The 17562-nt window shown below is 42.3% G+C and overlaps 1 protein-coding gene across 7 annotated transcripts in view; it reads right to left on the minus strand.

Moving 5' to 3' along the window:
• ralgapb (Ral GTPase activating protein non-catalytic subunit beta) overlaps positions 1 to 17562 on the minus strand; it is a 126841-nt gene that overhangs the window by 76846 nt on the left and 32433 nt on the right. For 4 of the 7 annotated variants that reach the window (XM_080204567.1, XM_080204570.1, XM_080204569.1 and 1 more), the window contains exons 6-9: positions 16448 to 16579; positions 15712 to 15890; positions 8713 to 8757; positions 2509 to 2660 (exon numbers count right to left, since the gene is read on the minus strand). In XM_080204567.1, the coding sequence (XP_080060693.1) occupies positions 2509 to 2660; positions 8713 to 8757; positions 15712 to 15890; positions 16448 to 16579 (508 nt within the window). The remainder of the gene's footprint in view (positions 1 to 2508; positions 2661 to 8712; positions 8758 to 15711; positions 15891 to 16447; positions 16580 to 17562) is intronic. The other 3 variants (XM_080204573.1, XM_080204572.1, XM_080204571.1) reach the window with 1 other exon arrangement.

A 17562-nucleotide genomic window follows, 5' to 3' on the forward strand; every position in this document is an offset into this window, starting at 1 on the left:
TTGAGACTGTTCTCTGTAGGACAGAAGGTGGACAATTTTGATAGAGCTGTTCAAAATCACGGAAGGTCTGGACAGAGCGGACAGGGTGAATTTGTTTCATTGGTGGAAGGATCAAGAGCCGGGGAACAAAAATACGAGGTGACTGGCTGAAGAAGCAATGGCTCCACGTGGAAAAACTTTTTTTATGCAACGATAGTTATGATCTGGAATGTGGTTGAGGCAAATTCAATTGTGGCTTTCCAAAGTTAATTTGATCATTACCTGAGGATGAAAACAATTGCAGGAATACAAGGAGGAGGCAAGGGAGTGGCAACAGATGAAAGAGCCAGCATGGACATTATTTGCTGAATGGCCTCATTCTGTGCCATAACTATTCTATGATTCTACAATCACATAACACTCCACAGTATATCTTCCAGGTAATCCAATCAGAGCTAAACGATTGCTTGCATTTCTTTGTTGGACACAGCAGTTCACATTTTTGGAGAAGACAGGTAAGAGTGTAAAAAGCGTAAAAGTGAAGTGGTAGTCTGATGGTATTGCTGCTTTGCAGAAGATCCACGCCTATATTCCACCTGCAGCCTAATGAATGGTTTGTGTTGGCTTAATCACTTCTCTGTATTTTTATATGCACACGAATGGTATAAACTATCCGAAAAGATTAGTTCTCAAGAAAAATGGCTCTAATAGTGAATCAAGAGTTATAGTGATATTAATAGATTGGTTTAATCATAGAATCCTACAGTGCAGAAGGAGGCCATTTGGCCCATTGAGTCTGCATCGACCACAATCCCTATCCCCATAAACCCATGCATTTACCCAAGCTAATTCCCCCTTCCCTAAGGGGCAACTTAGCATGGTCAATCCACCTAACCCGCATGCACATCTTTGGACTGTGGGAGGAAACCTGAGCACTTGGAGGAAACCCACGCAGAAACAGGGAGAACATGCAGACTCCAGGCAGTGACACAAGGCTGGAATTGAACCCAGCCCCTGGCGCTATGAGGCAGCACTGGTAAACACTGTGCCACCCTAAATACACCTGCTGAGCACAGAATCATAGGATTTACACTCAAGACTGCCAGTTCACCTAGCTCTAACTACTTTAATCCCATTTTCCTGCCTTTCCCAAATCCTCCTGGCATTCTTCATCTCTCATACAATTGGCAATGTTAATGTAAGCTTACTTGTGACACTAATAAATAAACTTAAATTTCTCATGATATGCCAGTGTTTTTGCATAGGCACTTCATGTTTTAATAATCCTGAACAGAAAACAGTTTCTAACTTTTCTCCATTCTTCTAATGACGGCTTGTCCTCCCCCTCATTACTAATTCACCAAAAGCAGACAAATCTCTAAAAACTTTTCATGATTTTGAAAACCGTGACTAGATTCATAGCAAAACTTCTCTTACCCAGTGAAAAAGGTCCATTAATGTTTATTTATTAGTCACAAGTAAGGCTTACATTAACACTGCAATGAAGTTACTGTGAAATTTCCCCACGTCACCACAGTCCGGCGCCTGTTCAGGTCGATGCACCTAACCAACAAGCAGACACAGGGAGAACATATGACTCCACAGACAATGAGCCAAGCTGGGAATTGAATCTGGGTCCCTGGTGCTGTGGAGCAGCAGTGTTAACACTATGCTACCAGGCTGCTCCCATTGTATTTCTTTAGGATGCCCCACAAGGCTTGAAGATCCTTCCAGTAATGAGCTGTCCTACTGTGAACTAATGAATATCTTACATAAATTCAATATATTTCCTTGCTCCAGTTAAAAAACCCAGAACGTATTTTGGCTTTTACTTTGCCCTTTAGAAGAATCATAGTGCTTAAAGTATAGAGTCTCAGAGTTTTACAGCACAACAAGAGGCCATTCAGCTCATCGTGTCTGTATGGCCAAACACAGCTAATTCCATTTCACAGCACTTGGTCCACAGCCTCGTATACAACGGTGTTTTAAGTGCTCACCTAAATGTTTCCTTTCAATGTTCTTTCATTCCCCAAAGTACACTTCACATTGAACTGCAACTACCATCTGTCTTCATATTCCTTCTTGTGACCCCCTGTATTCTCTCATATTTTCTTATACTTTCTAATTTGGTATCAGTAAATAAAATTCTATTTTTCCTCATTTATCCACATCCAATTCATTTCCATAAATTAATAAGATGCTCGAAGACAACTGCCAACCTAGGCAACACCCATTAATCCATAACCTCGGCTTCCTGTTCCTCACTGTTCTACTGAATGAGGAAGATAGCATACTAAGTTTTTAGGGGGAACACGTCCATTGTGGAAAGAGTCAGCATGAGAGTCCAAACACATTTTCTTCATTTCAAACTTTAATGATTTTACTTGGTGAGGACCAAAGTGGGATAGGTGAATGTTTGGATGAAGACTGTAGGTCCACGTAGTCAAATTAGGCACCTGTTTGGCATGGAACAGCTAGAAGCATGGGTGCAATATCAAACTGAAAGAGTAAAGAAGGACACAGACTTACTGAACTTGTTTTAACAGTTGCCTTTGTAACAGTGACAGATCGCATTCTTCTGTTGTGAGGGGGTGTTGTGTTCATGGTACTGCTTGCCTGTGGCATGTTTAGCCTATTGACTGGAGTAGGAGGAGCACTATCAGAACGAGGTCGAGAAATGCCTGCAAAAGAAAACATACAGATGCACAGAGCACCATTAACTCCCAACTCTTCACTGAACTCTTTCAAAAGAAAATCTGCCCCATCAGTTTAGTAACAATTTGAGGAGGAAACATTTAGTACAGGACAGCTTGCAGAATACAGCAACAGTAACAGCTGACTAAAATAGCTGGCTTCACTCATGCAACACGTGACAGTATTTTTTTGTTAAAAAAGTGTTTCTTTCAAAGAATGTATGTGGGTGCTTTAAAGAGCTATAAATCTCAATTAAGCACTGCTGAGCCATGAAGGTTTCATTAGGGAAGTAATTCATCATTCGCTGACAGTTTGTGCAAATGATGGAACCAATAGTTGGTCCTATTCTACCTGGAGGGGAGAAAAAAAACACATTTCATCTCTCGAGTTAACTCTTCTTTGCTGCGATCCATGGGTGCCGAGGGCACCTGCGCAGAATTCTAGAATACTGTTCTGTGCGATACTGCTCTGCACCATGATTAATGCACACAGTAGCCACCAGACTCACACTGACAGAGTCTCAGGCAGGGCAGGTACTGCAGCACACTGCTCCAGAAAGATACTCAGATATTGTTGTGAAATGGAAATAATTTTGCAGCTACATGAAAACAGTTGCATAAGCCATAACAAGGCAGAATGATTCTTTGCATATAGTCCATGAACTGTTGAAACAGAACAGTTTAGAGGAGACTGGCTACAATACTTCCTGTTAAACACAGGGCTGACAGTTTCATCAGTGGGTGATACTTGGATGTTTGAATCCACTTCTGTACATTTTCCAAACCTTCCCCCAAGTCCTGCACTACTGTCCAAACTGTCCTCTGTCAAAGTTGTGTTCAGCTGGTCATTATGAGGCAGATACGAGAGAAACACTGAAGCCTTTGAGGCAGAACACAGAAAATCACTAAATGATTATAGATGGTGAAAGCCATTTGGTTCATCAGCCAGTTTGAAACGTGTTTCAGGATTAGGTGGTGGGATGGCTATAGCTTTGCAGACAGATGAGCTATGATAGGCCATTAATGTAATGGAATATTGGCTTTTGTTGTAAGAGGGCTGGATACAAAGTGGTGGAGTTTATATACAAATGCACAAGAGTTCTGATGGGACCCCATCATAGCACAAAGCTATACTGGCTTTGAAGGGGATTCAGTGCAGATGCACCGGAATAATACCAGAGAAAAAAGGTTTAAATTACCTTTAGAGGTCATGGAAATCTAGAACACTGTCCTAAGTTGTAAAAGTTGAGGGGATCAATAGAAAATTTCAAAGATGGATGGAATTTTGATGGGCAGGGGTAAGAGTTACAGCGATAGGTGAATCTTGAGTCACAACTTAGCCACAAACTAACTGAAAGGCACAACAGGCTTGAAGTGTTGAATGGGCCCTGTCTGTTGTCATTTTTTGTTCCACATTCCTTATCTTCTTGTGCACCATTGACCAGAACCTATGGACAGCAGCAGAAAGTACTGAAAAACAAGTGAATGAAATGTTGACCTTTGTCAAAAGAGGCCAGATTAAAGAGTGAGGAAGCAATTCTTCAGTTATACCATAAGTCTTCATCAGACTCCATCATAAACACCAAATTCTAAGCACTGAAACACAAAGATATATTGGTCTTGGAAGTATGAAATAACTATAACAGTCCTAGGTTTTAAGGATTAAACGCCAAGGTAGGCTACATAAACCTAGCTTGCATTTCCTTGAGATTGGATGGTTGAGGGGTTCTCTAACCTTTAATGAGGAGACTTGAAATGGTAGAGTCACAGAGGTTTATAGCATGGAAACAGGCCCTTCAGCCCAACTTGTCCATGCTGCTCAGTTTTTAACCATTAAACTAATCCCAATTGCCCGCATTTGGCCCATATCCCTCGATACCCACCTCACCATGTAACTATCCAAATGAAAAGACAAAATTGTACCTGCCTCTACTACTACCCCTGGCAGCTTGTTCCAGACACTCACCACTCTATGAAAAAACTTGCCCCTCTGGACACTTCTGTACCTCTCCCCTTAAACCTATGCCCTCTAGTTTTAGGCTCCCTACCTTTGGGAAAAGATGTTGACTAACTTATCTATGCCCCTCATTACTTTATAGACCTTTACAAGATCACTCCAGGGAAAAAGTCCCAGTCTATCCAGCCTTTCCTTATAATTCAAACCAAGTCCCAGTAGCATCCTAGTAAATCTTTTCTGTACTCTTTCTAGTTTAATAATATCTTTTCCACAAGAGGGTGACCAGAACTGTACACTGTATTCCAAGTGTGGTCATACCAATGTCTTATACAACTTTAACAAGAAGTCCCAACTCCTGCATTCAACGTTTTGAGCAATGAAACCAAGCATGCTGAATGCTTTCTTCATCACCCTGTCGACCTGTGCCTCCACTTTCAAGGAGCTATGGATCTGTACTCCTAGATTTCTTCGTTCTATAACTCTCGCCAATGCCCTATCGTTAACTGAGCAGGTCTTGTCCCAATTCGATCGGCCAAAATGAATCACCTCACATTTATCCAAACTAAATTCTGCCTGCCATTCATTGGCCCGCTGGTCCAACTGATCAAAATCCCACTGCCACCCTAAATAACTTTCTTCATTGTCCACCAGTCTTGGCATCGTTTGCAAACATCCATTTTCAAGTCAATATCTCTTCCCTTTTGACTTAGTGTTTTTCCATGTTTTCTACCGCAGCACGTTTTAGTATTTTTTCACTTTTTCCCTCATCAATAATGTCTCCTAACCATTATCTAAACTTGCAAGTTGCCCAAGTTATCAGAGGGGACCTGTCAATTGTGTTCCATACCTTACAGTGCCAATGTCGTTAGGAAGGGATGGGCAGGGAGAAAACTGGAGAGAGAAAAAAAACTCATTTCAAAACGTAAAACAATATCATAAGTATTGTCCAACTCTTGACAGGACAAAGATTTCAGATGTAGCTTTCAAATATTACACTGCATGTGGCAACAGCTTCTATCCAGTTCTTAGTCAGCAATACTATTGAACTGTAAAAATGAGAATCAACACCAGTGCATAATAATTAATATTCATTGATACACAAGAAGAAATTGAAAATTAGGAAAGAGAGAAGAATGAGTGATCTCTTTTATTGCCAACTTTTGTGAAAACACTTAAAGATGCAGTATTCTTACAGATCGGCTTGCAAAGCAACTAAAAAGTGAAAACTAGTTGGAAAGTTGGAGATAGGAATGTTAACTGAATGGATTGCTCTGACTGATTCTTGCTATTCGCCCTCAAATCAGAAAGGACCTGTTGTGAAGTCCTAACTTTATACAGAATTTTATGGCCTCAAAACAAGCTATTTAGCCCAATGGATCTGCACAGGTGTTCCTCATGAGTTTCCTCCCTGATTTCCAAATTTTTATGACCTGCAAGTTGGAAGTGTGGTACTTATTATAATGTAGGTGAAACAATATTCAAATAGACAGTCAAATTAGAGTGTTTTTCTTTATTCTTCCATGGGACGTGGGCATCACTGACAAGGCCAATATTTGTTGCCCATTTCTAATTACCCTTGAACAGAATAGGTTGTTAGAGCATTTCAGAGAGCAATTCATAGAATCTTACAGTACAGATGGAGGCCATTTGGCCCATTGAGTCTGCATCAACCACAATCACAGCCAAGCCCTATCCCCTTAACCCCAGGCATTTACCCTAGCTAGTCTCCCTGCCACTAAGGCAGTTTAGCATGACTAATCCATCTAACCCACACATCTTTGGACTGTGAGAGGAAACTGAAGAGTCTGGGAGGAAACCCACGCAGACACAGGGAGAAGGTGCAAACTCCACACAGACAGGTGACCCAAGGCCGGAATTGAACCTAGGTCCCTGGCCATGTGAGGCAGCAGTGCTAACCACTGTGCCACCATGCTGCCAGACAACCACACGTTGCTGTGCATCTGGAGTCACATGTAGGCCACACCAGGTAAGGATGGCAGACTTTCTTCCCTGAAGCGCATTCGTGAACCAGATACATTTTTACAGCAATGATACTTTCATAGTCACCATTACCAAAATTAGCTACATATTTCAGATTTATCAACTGTATTTAAATTCTACTATCTGCCATGGTGGGATCTGAACCCGAGTCTCCAGAGCATTAGTCTGGGCCTCTGAACATAGAACATTACAGCGCAGAACAGGCCCTTCGGCCCACGATGTTGCGCCGACCAGTTAAAAAGCAATGACCCTCTAACCTAAACCAATCCCTTTCCATCCATAAACCTATCCACGGATCTCTTAAACGCCCCCAAACTAGGCGCATTTACAACTGCAACAGGCAGGGCATTCCAATCCCTCACCACCCTCTGGGTAAAGAACCTACCCCTGACATCGGTCCTATAACTACCCCCCCTTAATTTAAAGCTATGCCCCCTCGTGCTAGATTTCTCCATCCGAGGAAAAAGGCTATCACTGTCCACCCTATCTAAACCTCTAATCATCTTTTATGTTTCAATAAGGTCCCCTCGTAGCTGCCTTCTCTCTAACGAAAACAACCTCAAATCCCTTAGTGTCTCCTCATAGGACCTCCCCTCCATACCAGGCAACATCCTGGTAAACCTCCTCTGCACCCTCTCCAAAGCATCCACATCCTTCCTATAACGTGGGGACCAGAACTGCACACAATACTCCAAGTGCGGCCGCACCAGAGTCTTGTACAGTTGCAAAATGACGCTGCGGCTCCTAAATTCAATCCCCCTACCAATAAACGCCAAGACACTGTATGCCTTCCTAACAACCCTATCTACTTGATTCCCAACTTTCAGGGATCTATGTACACATACACCTAGATCCCTCTGTTCATCCACACTATTCAGAGTCCTACCGTTAGCCCTATACTCTACACATCTGTTATTCCTGCCAAAGTGAATTACCTCACACTTTTCCGTATTAAACTCCATCCGCCACCTCTCGGCCCAGCTCTGCAACTTGTCCAAGTCTCCCTGTAAACTATGACACCCTTCCTCACTATCTACCACACCTCCGACTTTGGTGTCATCAGCAAATTTACTAATCCACCCAACTATACCCTCATCCAGATCATTTATGAAAATTACAAACAGCAGTGGCCCCAAAACAGATCCCTGAGGCACACCACTAGTAACATGAGTTACTAGTTCAATGACATTAAGGGCAGACTGTGACATAATGATAATGTTTCACATTAGAATTAAAAATAACACGACTGCCCTACATTTCACAGCCACACAAGGGGATTTTGACCAGACCAACAAATCTGAGTGAGAGTGTGTGTGTGTGTGTGTGTGTGTGTGTGTGTGCGTGCGCGCATTGCGTCAAGACAAGATGTGAAATGGACATCAAACCCATGATTTTCAATGATCGAATTTTTGTTTTATTCAGTGTGGCCTACAATTCTCCCCAAATCTAAACAATTTTGAACATCTTTAATTCAGACTAACATATTTGCTATCTTGAGCACACTGACTAGAGATAGACTGAAAGCTGGGTGCATTTTAGAGCATTATTCTCCTTCTGATTTTTCTAGTAACTCCTTGCTGATATTTTATTAGTTAAAAACAAATGCTAGAGAGGAGCATGGAATTCTCCAAAGACAAAATACATCAAATGGCAAGAGATCACATTGAAGCAAATGCTAAATATCTGCAGACTAAGTAAAATTTGGCATTACGTTGATAATTACCTAAAGAAAAACTAAAGATGACACTTTTAAACAATTAAGATAACGGCAATTTGAATTATTCTACATATTATGTAGAATAATATTATGTACCACCCCACCTTTTGTAATGCCTATTTTCAAGTCCTTCAGTAAATCAAAATTGTCAATTATAGGGACAGGCAAAAAATATACAAAGTGCAAAATGGGAGTGTGTTGCTTGCATCCGCATGGTCATATCAGACAGAATACTGCAGCTTTAAAAATCCTGCGGTTAATATAAATCAGATTGGCAGGAAACAAGGAGTGCATTGGTAACCCTTATACCAGCTCCAATATTATTGATCAATGATGGAACGGGCCAAATGCTCAAGACTTTATACCATAAGGGGGTAACCTTTCCCGAATGATATTGGTCCTTGCAATGCCTACGAAACAAAAAGCATGGCACTGTTTAAAAATACAAAAGTTGTTTTCAGCATGAAATTCAAATTTCTAAAACTTAAAAACGTGACCAAAAATAGCACACACCAACTTTTGCCGGCTACTTACCCAGTAGTCTAAAAGTTCATCAGCTCAAGAACTGCCAGACCTGCACCTTGTATAATTATTGACAAACAAGAAGCTGCTCTAAATGCAAGTGCCAGCCAAGTAATTCTGAGCTTCTGTTGCATGACCATAAACCCAATATCATGTGTGATCAAAAACATACCAGATCGACATGATTAAACTTCAGGCTTTCTGCTCAAGACCAAAAGAAGAATTACATTTGGTTCTAATGCACTCAGGTATTGTAAGCAAATTATGGAACAGAGACAAGACAGGTGCCAGTTTTCAACTGGCACAGAAGGAATACAATGCAACAAGGTACACAAAGAATTGTAGTTAGTATACTATTAGTAATAGAATGATGGAAAGGATAACTTGGAGATTCACCATATTCTAGAACAGGCCACAGTACAAAGAACACATGATGAAAAGGACTATTAAATTCTCCAACCATGTAATCTTCAAGGAGACATTTGACATTGTCTATTTGCAGTCTCAAGTCCACCTATTTGCCACATTGCATCTTCCAATATCCTTAACTAAACTGACATTTCTTTAGCTGTCAGCCCTCATGATCATTTCATTTGTGCACGCTTCTGTTTGGTCCTCAGATTCATTTCACTTCTTTAGCTAGGTAATGTGGTCTACATTTCATGATTGTGGAGTCCTTTACACATGTAGAGTCTCCCATCCTCCTCTAACCTAAAAAAAAAGACTTGCAGTGAGCGCAGGCAAACTTTCTTTTTTTTTGCTTATTCCTCTAACCTAAAGAGGGGAGGGGGGAAATATCAGGCAAGATCTTTCTTTTTATCTAGAGGGAATGGCAAGAAAGGCAGTGCAATGTCCCTCCTGCAGAATGTTTGAGGTGAGGGATGCCGTCAGTGTCCCTGTTGATTCCACCTGTGGGAAGGGCACCAATCTCTGGCTCCTCAAAAACCGCATTAGGGAACTGGAGCTGAAGCTGGATGAACTTTGGATCATTCGGGAGGCAGAGGTGAAGCTTCAGGGATTTGGATACTCTGAAGAATGAAAATAGATGGGTGACGGAGAGAGGGGCTGGGAGGAAGCAGCCAGCACGGGAATCCCCTGTGGTCGTCCCCCTCAGCAACAAGTATACCACGTTGGATATGGTCGAGGGGAACGACCTGCCAGTGCTAAGCCAGGGTGACTGGATCTCCAGCACTGAGTCCGTCCCTGTGCCTCAGAAGGGAAGGGAGGAGAGGAGAGCAATAGTAATTGAAGATGCGATGGTTGGAGGGACAGAGAGGAGGTTCTGCGGCAGCAAAAAAGACTCATGGATGGTATGTTGCCTCCTGGGCACAAAGGTCCGTGACATCTCGGACCGTGTTTTCAGGAACCTTAAGGGGGAGGGGGATCAGTCGCAGGTTGTGGTGCATATCGGTACCAACGACATAGGTGAGAGAAGGGATGGCGATTTAAAACAGATAGGTTGGAGGAGGTAGATGTTCTGAGAGAAGATGTATTAGCAATTTTGAAAAACGGGAGGGTCGATAAGTCCCCTGGGCCAGATGGGATACATCCTAGGATACTTTGGGAGGCAAGGGATGAGATTGTAGAACCTTAAGGTTTGATCTTTGGGTCCTCACTGTCCACGGGGATTGTCATGATGCGGAGATGCCAGTGTTGGACTGGGGTAAACACAGTAAGAAGTCTGACAACACCAGGTTTAAGTCCAACCGATTTATTTGATAGTGAACACACAAGCTTGAGGTTTGCCTCGTCAGGTGAATGGAGAGTAGTGGCCTCAGACAGAGCATATAACAGCACAGACAGTTTACAGATTACTGATTAGAACATAGAACATAGAACACTACAGCACAAACAGGCCCTTCGGCCCACGAGTTGTGCCGATCACATCAACACCTACCAACCTACAGACCTATCTATAACCCTCAATCGCATTAAACCCCATATACTCATCCAGAAGTCTTTTAAAAGACCCCAGCGAGTTCGCCTCCACCACCACTGACAGCAGCCGATTCCATTCACTCACCACCCTCTGAGTGAAAAACTTACCCCTAACATCACTTCTGAACCTCCCTCCCTGCACCTTAAATCTGTGTCCTCTCGTAGCAACCATTTCAACCTGGGGAAATAGCCTCTGAGAGTCCACCCTATCTATTCCTCTCAACATTTTGTAAACTTCTATCAGGTCGCCTCTCAACCTTCGTCTCTCCAGGGAAAAGAGTCCCAGCTCCCTCAACCTAGAATGCGAGTCTTGAATAGCAGGTCAGTTGTAAAGATTCGCATTCTAATCAGTAATCTGTAAACTGTCTGTGCTGTTATATGCTCTGTCTGAGGCCAGTACTCTCCATTCACCTGACGAAGAGGCAAACCTCGAAAGCTTGTGAGTTTACTATCAAATAAATCGGTTGGACTTAAACCTGGTGTTGCCAGACTTCTCACTGTGATTGTGCCAGAGGACTGGAGAGTGGCAAATGTTGTTTCTCTCTTCAAGGAAAGAAATAGGAATGACCCTGGTAATAATAGGACAGTTAATCTTACTTTGGTGGTTGGTAAGTTAATGAAAAGGGTCCTGAGGGATAGGATTTATGACCATTTGGAAAGATGCAGCTTAATCCGGGATAGTCAGCACGGATTCGTGAGGGATAAATCCTGCCTCACAGATTTGATCGAATTCGTTGAGGAGATAACTAAATGTGTAGATAAAGGTAGAGCAGTTGATGTCGTATACATGGATTTCAGTCAGGCATTTGACAAGGTTCCCCATGGTAGGCTCACGAAGAAAGTAAGGTGTGGGATAGAAGGAAATTTGGCCGAATGGTTAAGAAACTGGCTCTCTCATAGAAACACAGTAAAAAGTCTGACAACACCAGGTTTTAGTCCAACCTATTTATTTGGACTAAAACCTGGTGTTGTCAGACTTTTTACTGTGTTTACGCCAGTCCAACGCCGGCATACCCACATCATCTCTCATAGAAGACAGGTGGTGATGGAGGAGGGAAACTTTTCAGACAGGAGGCCAGTTACCAGCGGTTTACCACAGGGATCAGTGCTGAGTTCTCTGCTATTTGTGATTTTTATCAATGACTTGGAAGAGGGGGCTGAAGGGTGGATTAGTAAATTTGCTGATGACACCAAGATTGGTGGAGTGGTAGATGAGGTGGAGGGCTCTTGTAGGCTGCAAAGAGACACTGACAGGATACAGAGCTGGGCAGAAAAGTGGCAGTTGGAGTTTAACCCTGATAAGCGTAAGGAGATTTATTTTGGTAGGTCAAATTTGGATGCGAATTACAGGGTCCATGGCAGGGTTCTGAGGATTGTGGAGGAACAGAGAGATTTTGGGGTTCATATCCACAGATCTCTGAAGGTTGCCACTCAAGTGGATAGAGCCATGAAGAAGGCTTATAGTGTGCTAGTGTTTATTAACAGGGGGTTTGAGTTTGAGTTTGAGTTTAAGAGTTGAGGGGTTATGCTGCAGCTGCAACTGTACCGGACCTTGGTGAGACCACATTTGGAATACTGTGTTCAGTTCTAGTCACCTCACTATAAGGAGGATGTGGAAGCATTGGAGAGAGTGCAGAGGAGATTTAGAAGGATGCTGTCTGGTTTGGAGGGTAGGTCTTATGAGGAAAGGTTGAGGGAGCTGGGGCTTTTCTCTTTAGAACGGAGGAGGATGACAGGCGACTTAGAGGTTTATAAGATGATGAGGGGGATTGATAGAGTAGACGTGCAGAGACTATTTCCTTTGGTGGTTATCGAAGGAAATAAAGGAGAGTATTAAATTAAAAGCTGATGCGCTCTGAGAGTGGCTAAAAGTAGCAGGCGATTAGAAGATTGGGAAAGGTTTAAAAATCAACAAAGAATAACTAAGAAGTTGATAAAGAAAGTAAGGATAGACTATGAAGCTAAACTAGCACTAAATATAAAAAAGGACAGTAAGAGTTTTTACAAATATATAAAGAGGAGGAGGCTGGCTACAGTGAATGTTGGACCCTTAGAGGATGAGAGGGGGGATTTAGTGGTGGGAGATGAGGAAATGGCTGAGGCCTTAAATAAGTTTTTTGCCTTGGTCTTCACGGAGGAGGATGTGAATAGTTTGCCAGATATTAAAGATAGAAGGATGGTAGGAGTTGAGGGCCTGAATGCGATTACTGTCACTAGAGGTAGTGCTTGATAGACTAACGGGACTGATGGTGGACAAGTCCCCAGGACCGGATGGAATGCATCCCAAGGTTCTGAAGGAAATGGCAGAGGTGATAGTGGATGCCTTAGTAATTATTTACCAAAATTCACTGGATTCCGGGGAAGTGCTGGAAGATTGGAAAACGGTTAATGTTACTATTGTCACTGTTTAAAAAAGGTAGCAGGCAAAAGGCAGGGAATTATAGGTCTGTTAGTTTAATGTCTGTAGTTGGAAAAATGCTTGAATCCGTCAAAGAAGAAATAGCGAGGCACCTAGAAAGGAATGGTTTGATAGAGCAGACGCAGCATGGATTTGTTAAGGGGAAGTCGTGTTTAATGAATTTATTGGATTTCTACGAGGATGTGACTAGTGCGGTAGATAGAGGGGAACTGGTGGATATGGTGTTTCTAGATTTTCAAAAGGCATTTGATAAGGTGCCTCTCAAAAGGTTACTACAGAAGGTTAGGGTGCATGGAGTTGGGGGTAAGGTGTTAGCGTTAATGGAGGATTGGTTGTCTAATAGGAGGCAGAGAGTTGGTATCAATGGGTGCTATTCTGATTGGCAGTTGGTGACTAGTGGAGTGCCGCAGGGATCGGTGCTGGGGCCTCAGCTATTTACCATTTATATAGATGATCTGGAGGAGGGGGCTGAGTGTAGGGTGACGAAATTTGCTAATGACACGAAGATGAGTGGAAAAGCAAATTGTGCAGATGGTGTGCAAAGTCTGCAGAGGGATCTGGATAGGCTGAGCGAGTGGGCGAGGACCTGGCAGATGGAGTATAATGTTAGCAAGTGTGAGGTTATCCACTTTGGCAGAAATAATAGCAGGAGGGATTACTATTTAAAGGGCAAAAAGCTGCAGCTTGCTACGGTGCAGAGGGACCTGGGGGTCCTTGTGCATGAGTTGCAAAAACCAGTCTGCAGGTGCAGCAGGTGATCAACAACGTGAATGGGATACTGGCCTTTATAGCGAGGGGGATAGAATATAAAAGCAGGGAGGTCTTGCTGCAACTGTACAGGGCACTGGTGAGGCCGCAGCTGGAGCACTGTGTGCAGTTTTGGTCGCTGCACTTGCGCAAGGATATTTTGGCCTTGGAGAGAGTGCAGAGGAGGTTCGCTAGGCTGATATCGGAGATGAGGGGGTTGGACTATGAAGAGAGACTAAATAGACTGGGTGTGTACTCGTTGGAGTTTAGAAGGATGAAGGGGATCTTATAGAGATGTATAAGATAATGAAAGGGATGGATAGGGTAGAGGTAGAGAGATTCTTCCCACTTAGAAAGGGTAGCAGGACTAGAGAGCACAGCCTCAAGATAAGGGGGGGCAGTTTAGATCGGAGTTGAGGAGGAACTTCTTCACTCAAAGGGTGGTGAATCTCTGGAATTCTCTGCCCGTTGAAGTGGTGGAGGCTACCTTGCTGAATATATTTAAGTCACGGGTAGATAGGTTTTTGACAGACAAGGGAATTGAGGGTTACGGGGAGAGAGCAGGAAAGTGGAACTGATTCACTTCAGATCAGCCATGATCTTATTGAATGGCGGGGCAGGCTTGAAGGGCTAGATGGCCTACTCCTGCTCCTATTTCTTATGTTCTTATGGATGTAGCTGTTACTAGGGAGCATAACTATAAAGGTTCATGGTGGGAGATATAGGAGGGATGTCTGAGGTAGATTCTTTACTCAGAGTGGTTGGGGTGTGCAATGCACTGCCTGTTGCGATCGTGGAGTCGGACACTTTAGGAACTTTCAAGCAGTTATTGGATAGGCACATGGAACACACCAGAATGATAGGGTGTGGGATAGCTTGATCTTGGGTTTGGACATAGCTCTGCATAACATCAAGGGCTGAAGGGCCTGTCCTGCGCTGTACTGTTCTATGTTCTATTGTTCCACACTTGCTATCCCTTTTGCAATACGGGACAATAACAGTTTTAGCAGGAATGTCATGGCTTGTTCAACACCCAATGTTCTTGCTGACCTGAAAGCCCTAGAATACACAGTCTCACACAAGCAAGGAGCAGTAGTCGTCCATTTGGCCCTTTGAGCCTCCATCATTTAATAAGATAATGGCTGATCTGATAGTAATTTCAAAGATTTTCAAAAATATACAAAGGCTCTGCTTCCATCATCTTTCAGGAAGCGAGTTCCAAAGACTTAATCTTTAGAGAAAAAAAATTATGCCTAATTTCTGATTTAAATGGACAACCCTTTATTTTTAAATAGTGATTGTAACTGTGCACATTTTTTCTTTCCTTTTAGGATAGCAATCATATGCCTCTTTGAATATCTCAAATCAAACCTGTACCCAAAGTTTGTTCGAGACTTCAAGGACCCTCTGCTTGAAAAGGCATTTCATCAATTTTAGTCCTTTTGCCAATTATTTTAAATCTATGTCCTCTAGTTTTTCATGCCCTTCAGTGGGGACAGTTTCTGACTATTTACTCTATCTATATTCCCGATGATCTGGAATACCTCTATGGAGTCTCCTCTCAGCCTTCTTTTCTCCACATTCCTGTTCAACGCACGCTGTTCATGGTAGCATTGGTCAATTGTAGGAAAAGGATGCTTGCTCAATGTTTTAGTTGAGGAGTGGTGCTTAGATATATCAATGAAAAAAAAAATTAAAATGAGTATTAAAAGCAGAACATTAAAAACACACAAGTTACCGAGAAAGGCATCCACCAGACAGCTGATACCACGCATGGCTCTGAAGAAGATCTGTGGCAGTTGTTTGAGGCACGGATGTTGAATCATTTCCTGTGTCATCCCACTGACACTCAAAAGTTGTTCCTGGAATTTTGGTGTGGTGCTTATGATGGCTGGATTACTCAGGTCCACTGGATTGCTGAAATGAAATCAGAAAAAAAATTCTAAAAAAACATCAGAGCAAAACAGATGCAATTATATAACTTTGAATAACAATATAATCCACAAACATCAAAACCACTTTCCCGATCTACTATAACAGCTACTGTTTATAACAAACTTGGAGTGTCATTTGATAGGGAGAAAAAACTATTTCCTTTGATTGGGATCAATTTAACACACAGGATGTGTTATGCCACAGTGAACAGATGAACAGAGATCTTCGATTGAAAAAGTGGATAAACGTTTGAAGCAAAGGATGGGTATAGGGCTGCAAGGAAAGGGCAGGGTGCTCGCTTTTGATTTTTTAAAGAGCCAACAGTGATCCTTCGGTATTGTAAACTACAGTGGCTCCAATGACAATTTTTTTTATAAATTGCAGAGTCATTCAGAACGATGGTTTCACCAGATGTAAACACTTAATCTAATCAGGAAGATGAATGACTTTGCAAAAGCTATCATTTTACATCAGCAACCTAAAAGGCAGGCCAATGGATGTATAAGCTCTGAAACAGACAAAAATTCACACATTCTCACCTAAGCATGTGCAAAATACGAAACCAAGTCTGTGAAATGCAATCGTTATCCATATCCGCTGGAATCAAGATTGCATCTTCATCTGGAACTTTGAATGGAGGGAAAGAGGGACCATAGGTAAACCGCAGCAGCCTAACAGAAAGGGAAATAATATTTGAATACAATTAAAGAGCATAGCCAGAACTTTCTGGCTGTTCACACTGATACATCCTGCCATCGGCTTCACTGCAGCAAGAGGTGCGTTCAATGGGAAAATCGCATTGACAACAGTTAGACGAGAAGATTTTGCTGCTGGCTAATGGTGGGCCGCCTCCACCACCACAAAACACACAGCGGGTTGTGCGATAAATTCCATCCAGCAGCTTCCGCTCCAAACACATAGAAGTAACCTCATTCTCCACCACCTCTACTCTACACCTGCGATTATCTTTCTCTATACTTTAATAGATTTAATTTTCCAAATCTCTTCTCCAAATGGCTGGCTAGCAACAATTTTTAATTCAACAAATAGTCAAGGTGTAATCAAACTATGCAGTGAACTCTGGTGTGATAGATTGGTTTATATTCTCGAACACTCAAAGCGGATCCATGCTTCAATTCTTTTTTTGTTGGTTCATTCTACCCGCTGTGCTTTTAAGGTCTCAAATGAAATATGGAACAGTCTTTGGGATGTTCTGTCAACTGTGGCTCTTGAAGTCAGAAATCATGGCTCAAGTTCCACTCCATAGCTTCAACACATAACCTAGCAGACAGATCTGTGTGGTACCAAGGGAGAGGTGCAATTCTTTTCATCTTTCAGAGAAGATTTTTAACCAAAGCCCTAACTTATTCAAAGACAAGGAGTTCTCAATGCCCTGGCCAATATTTACCCCTCAACTAACGTAACTAAAACAAAAGGCTTCTCATTGTTGATGTGCTGTGTACAAATTTACCGCCCTGCTTTCAACATTGCCTGGAATTCAAAAACACTTTCCTTTGTGACATCCTGAGGCCATTGAAATGTGCTGTAGAAATGCAAGTGTTTTCTTTTCCTTCATTTTAATTGCACTATATGAATGCAAAGTTAGTTTTGCAGTTGGTTCTCTAAGTTTGGAAAGCATATAAACATGATTTGA

The sequence above is a fragment of the Carcharhinus amblyrhynchos genome, chromosome 16 (genome assembly GCF_965287045.1).
Source record: "Carcharhinus amblyrhynchos chromosome 16, sCarAmb.v2.hapA, whole genome shotgun sequence".
Classification (NCBI taxonomy): domain Eukaryota; kingdom Metazoa; phylum Chordata; class Chondrichthyes; order Carcharhiniformes; family Carcharhinidae; genus Carcharhinus; species Carcharhinus amblyrhynchos.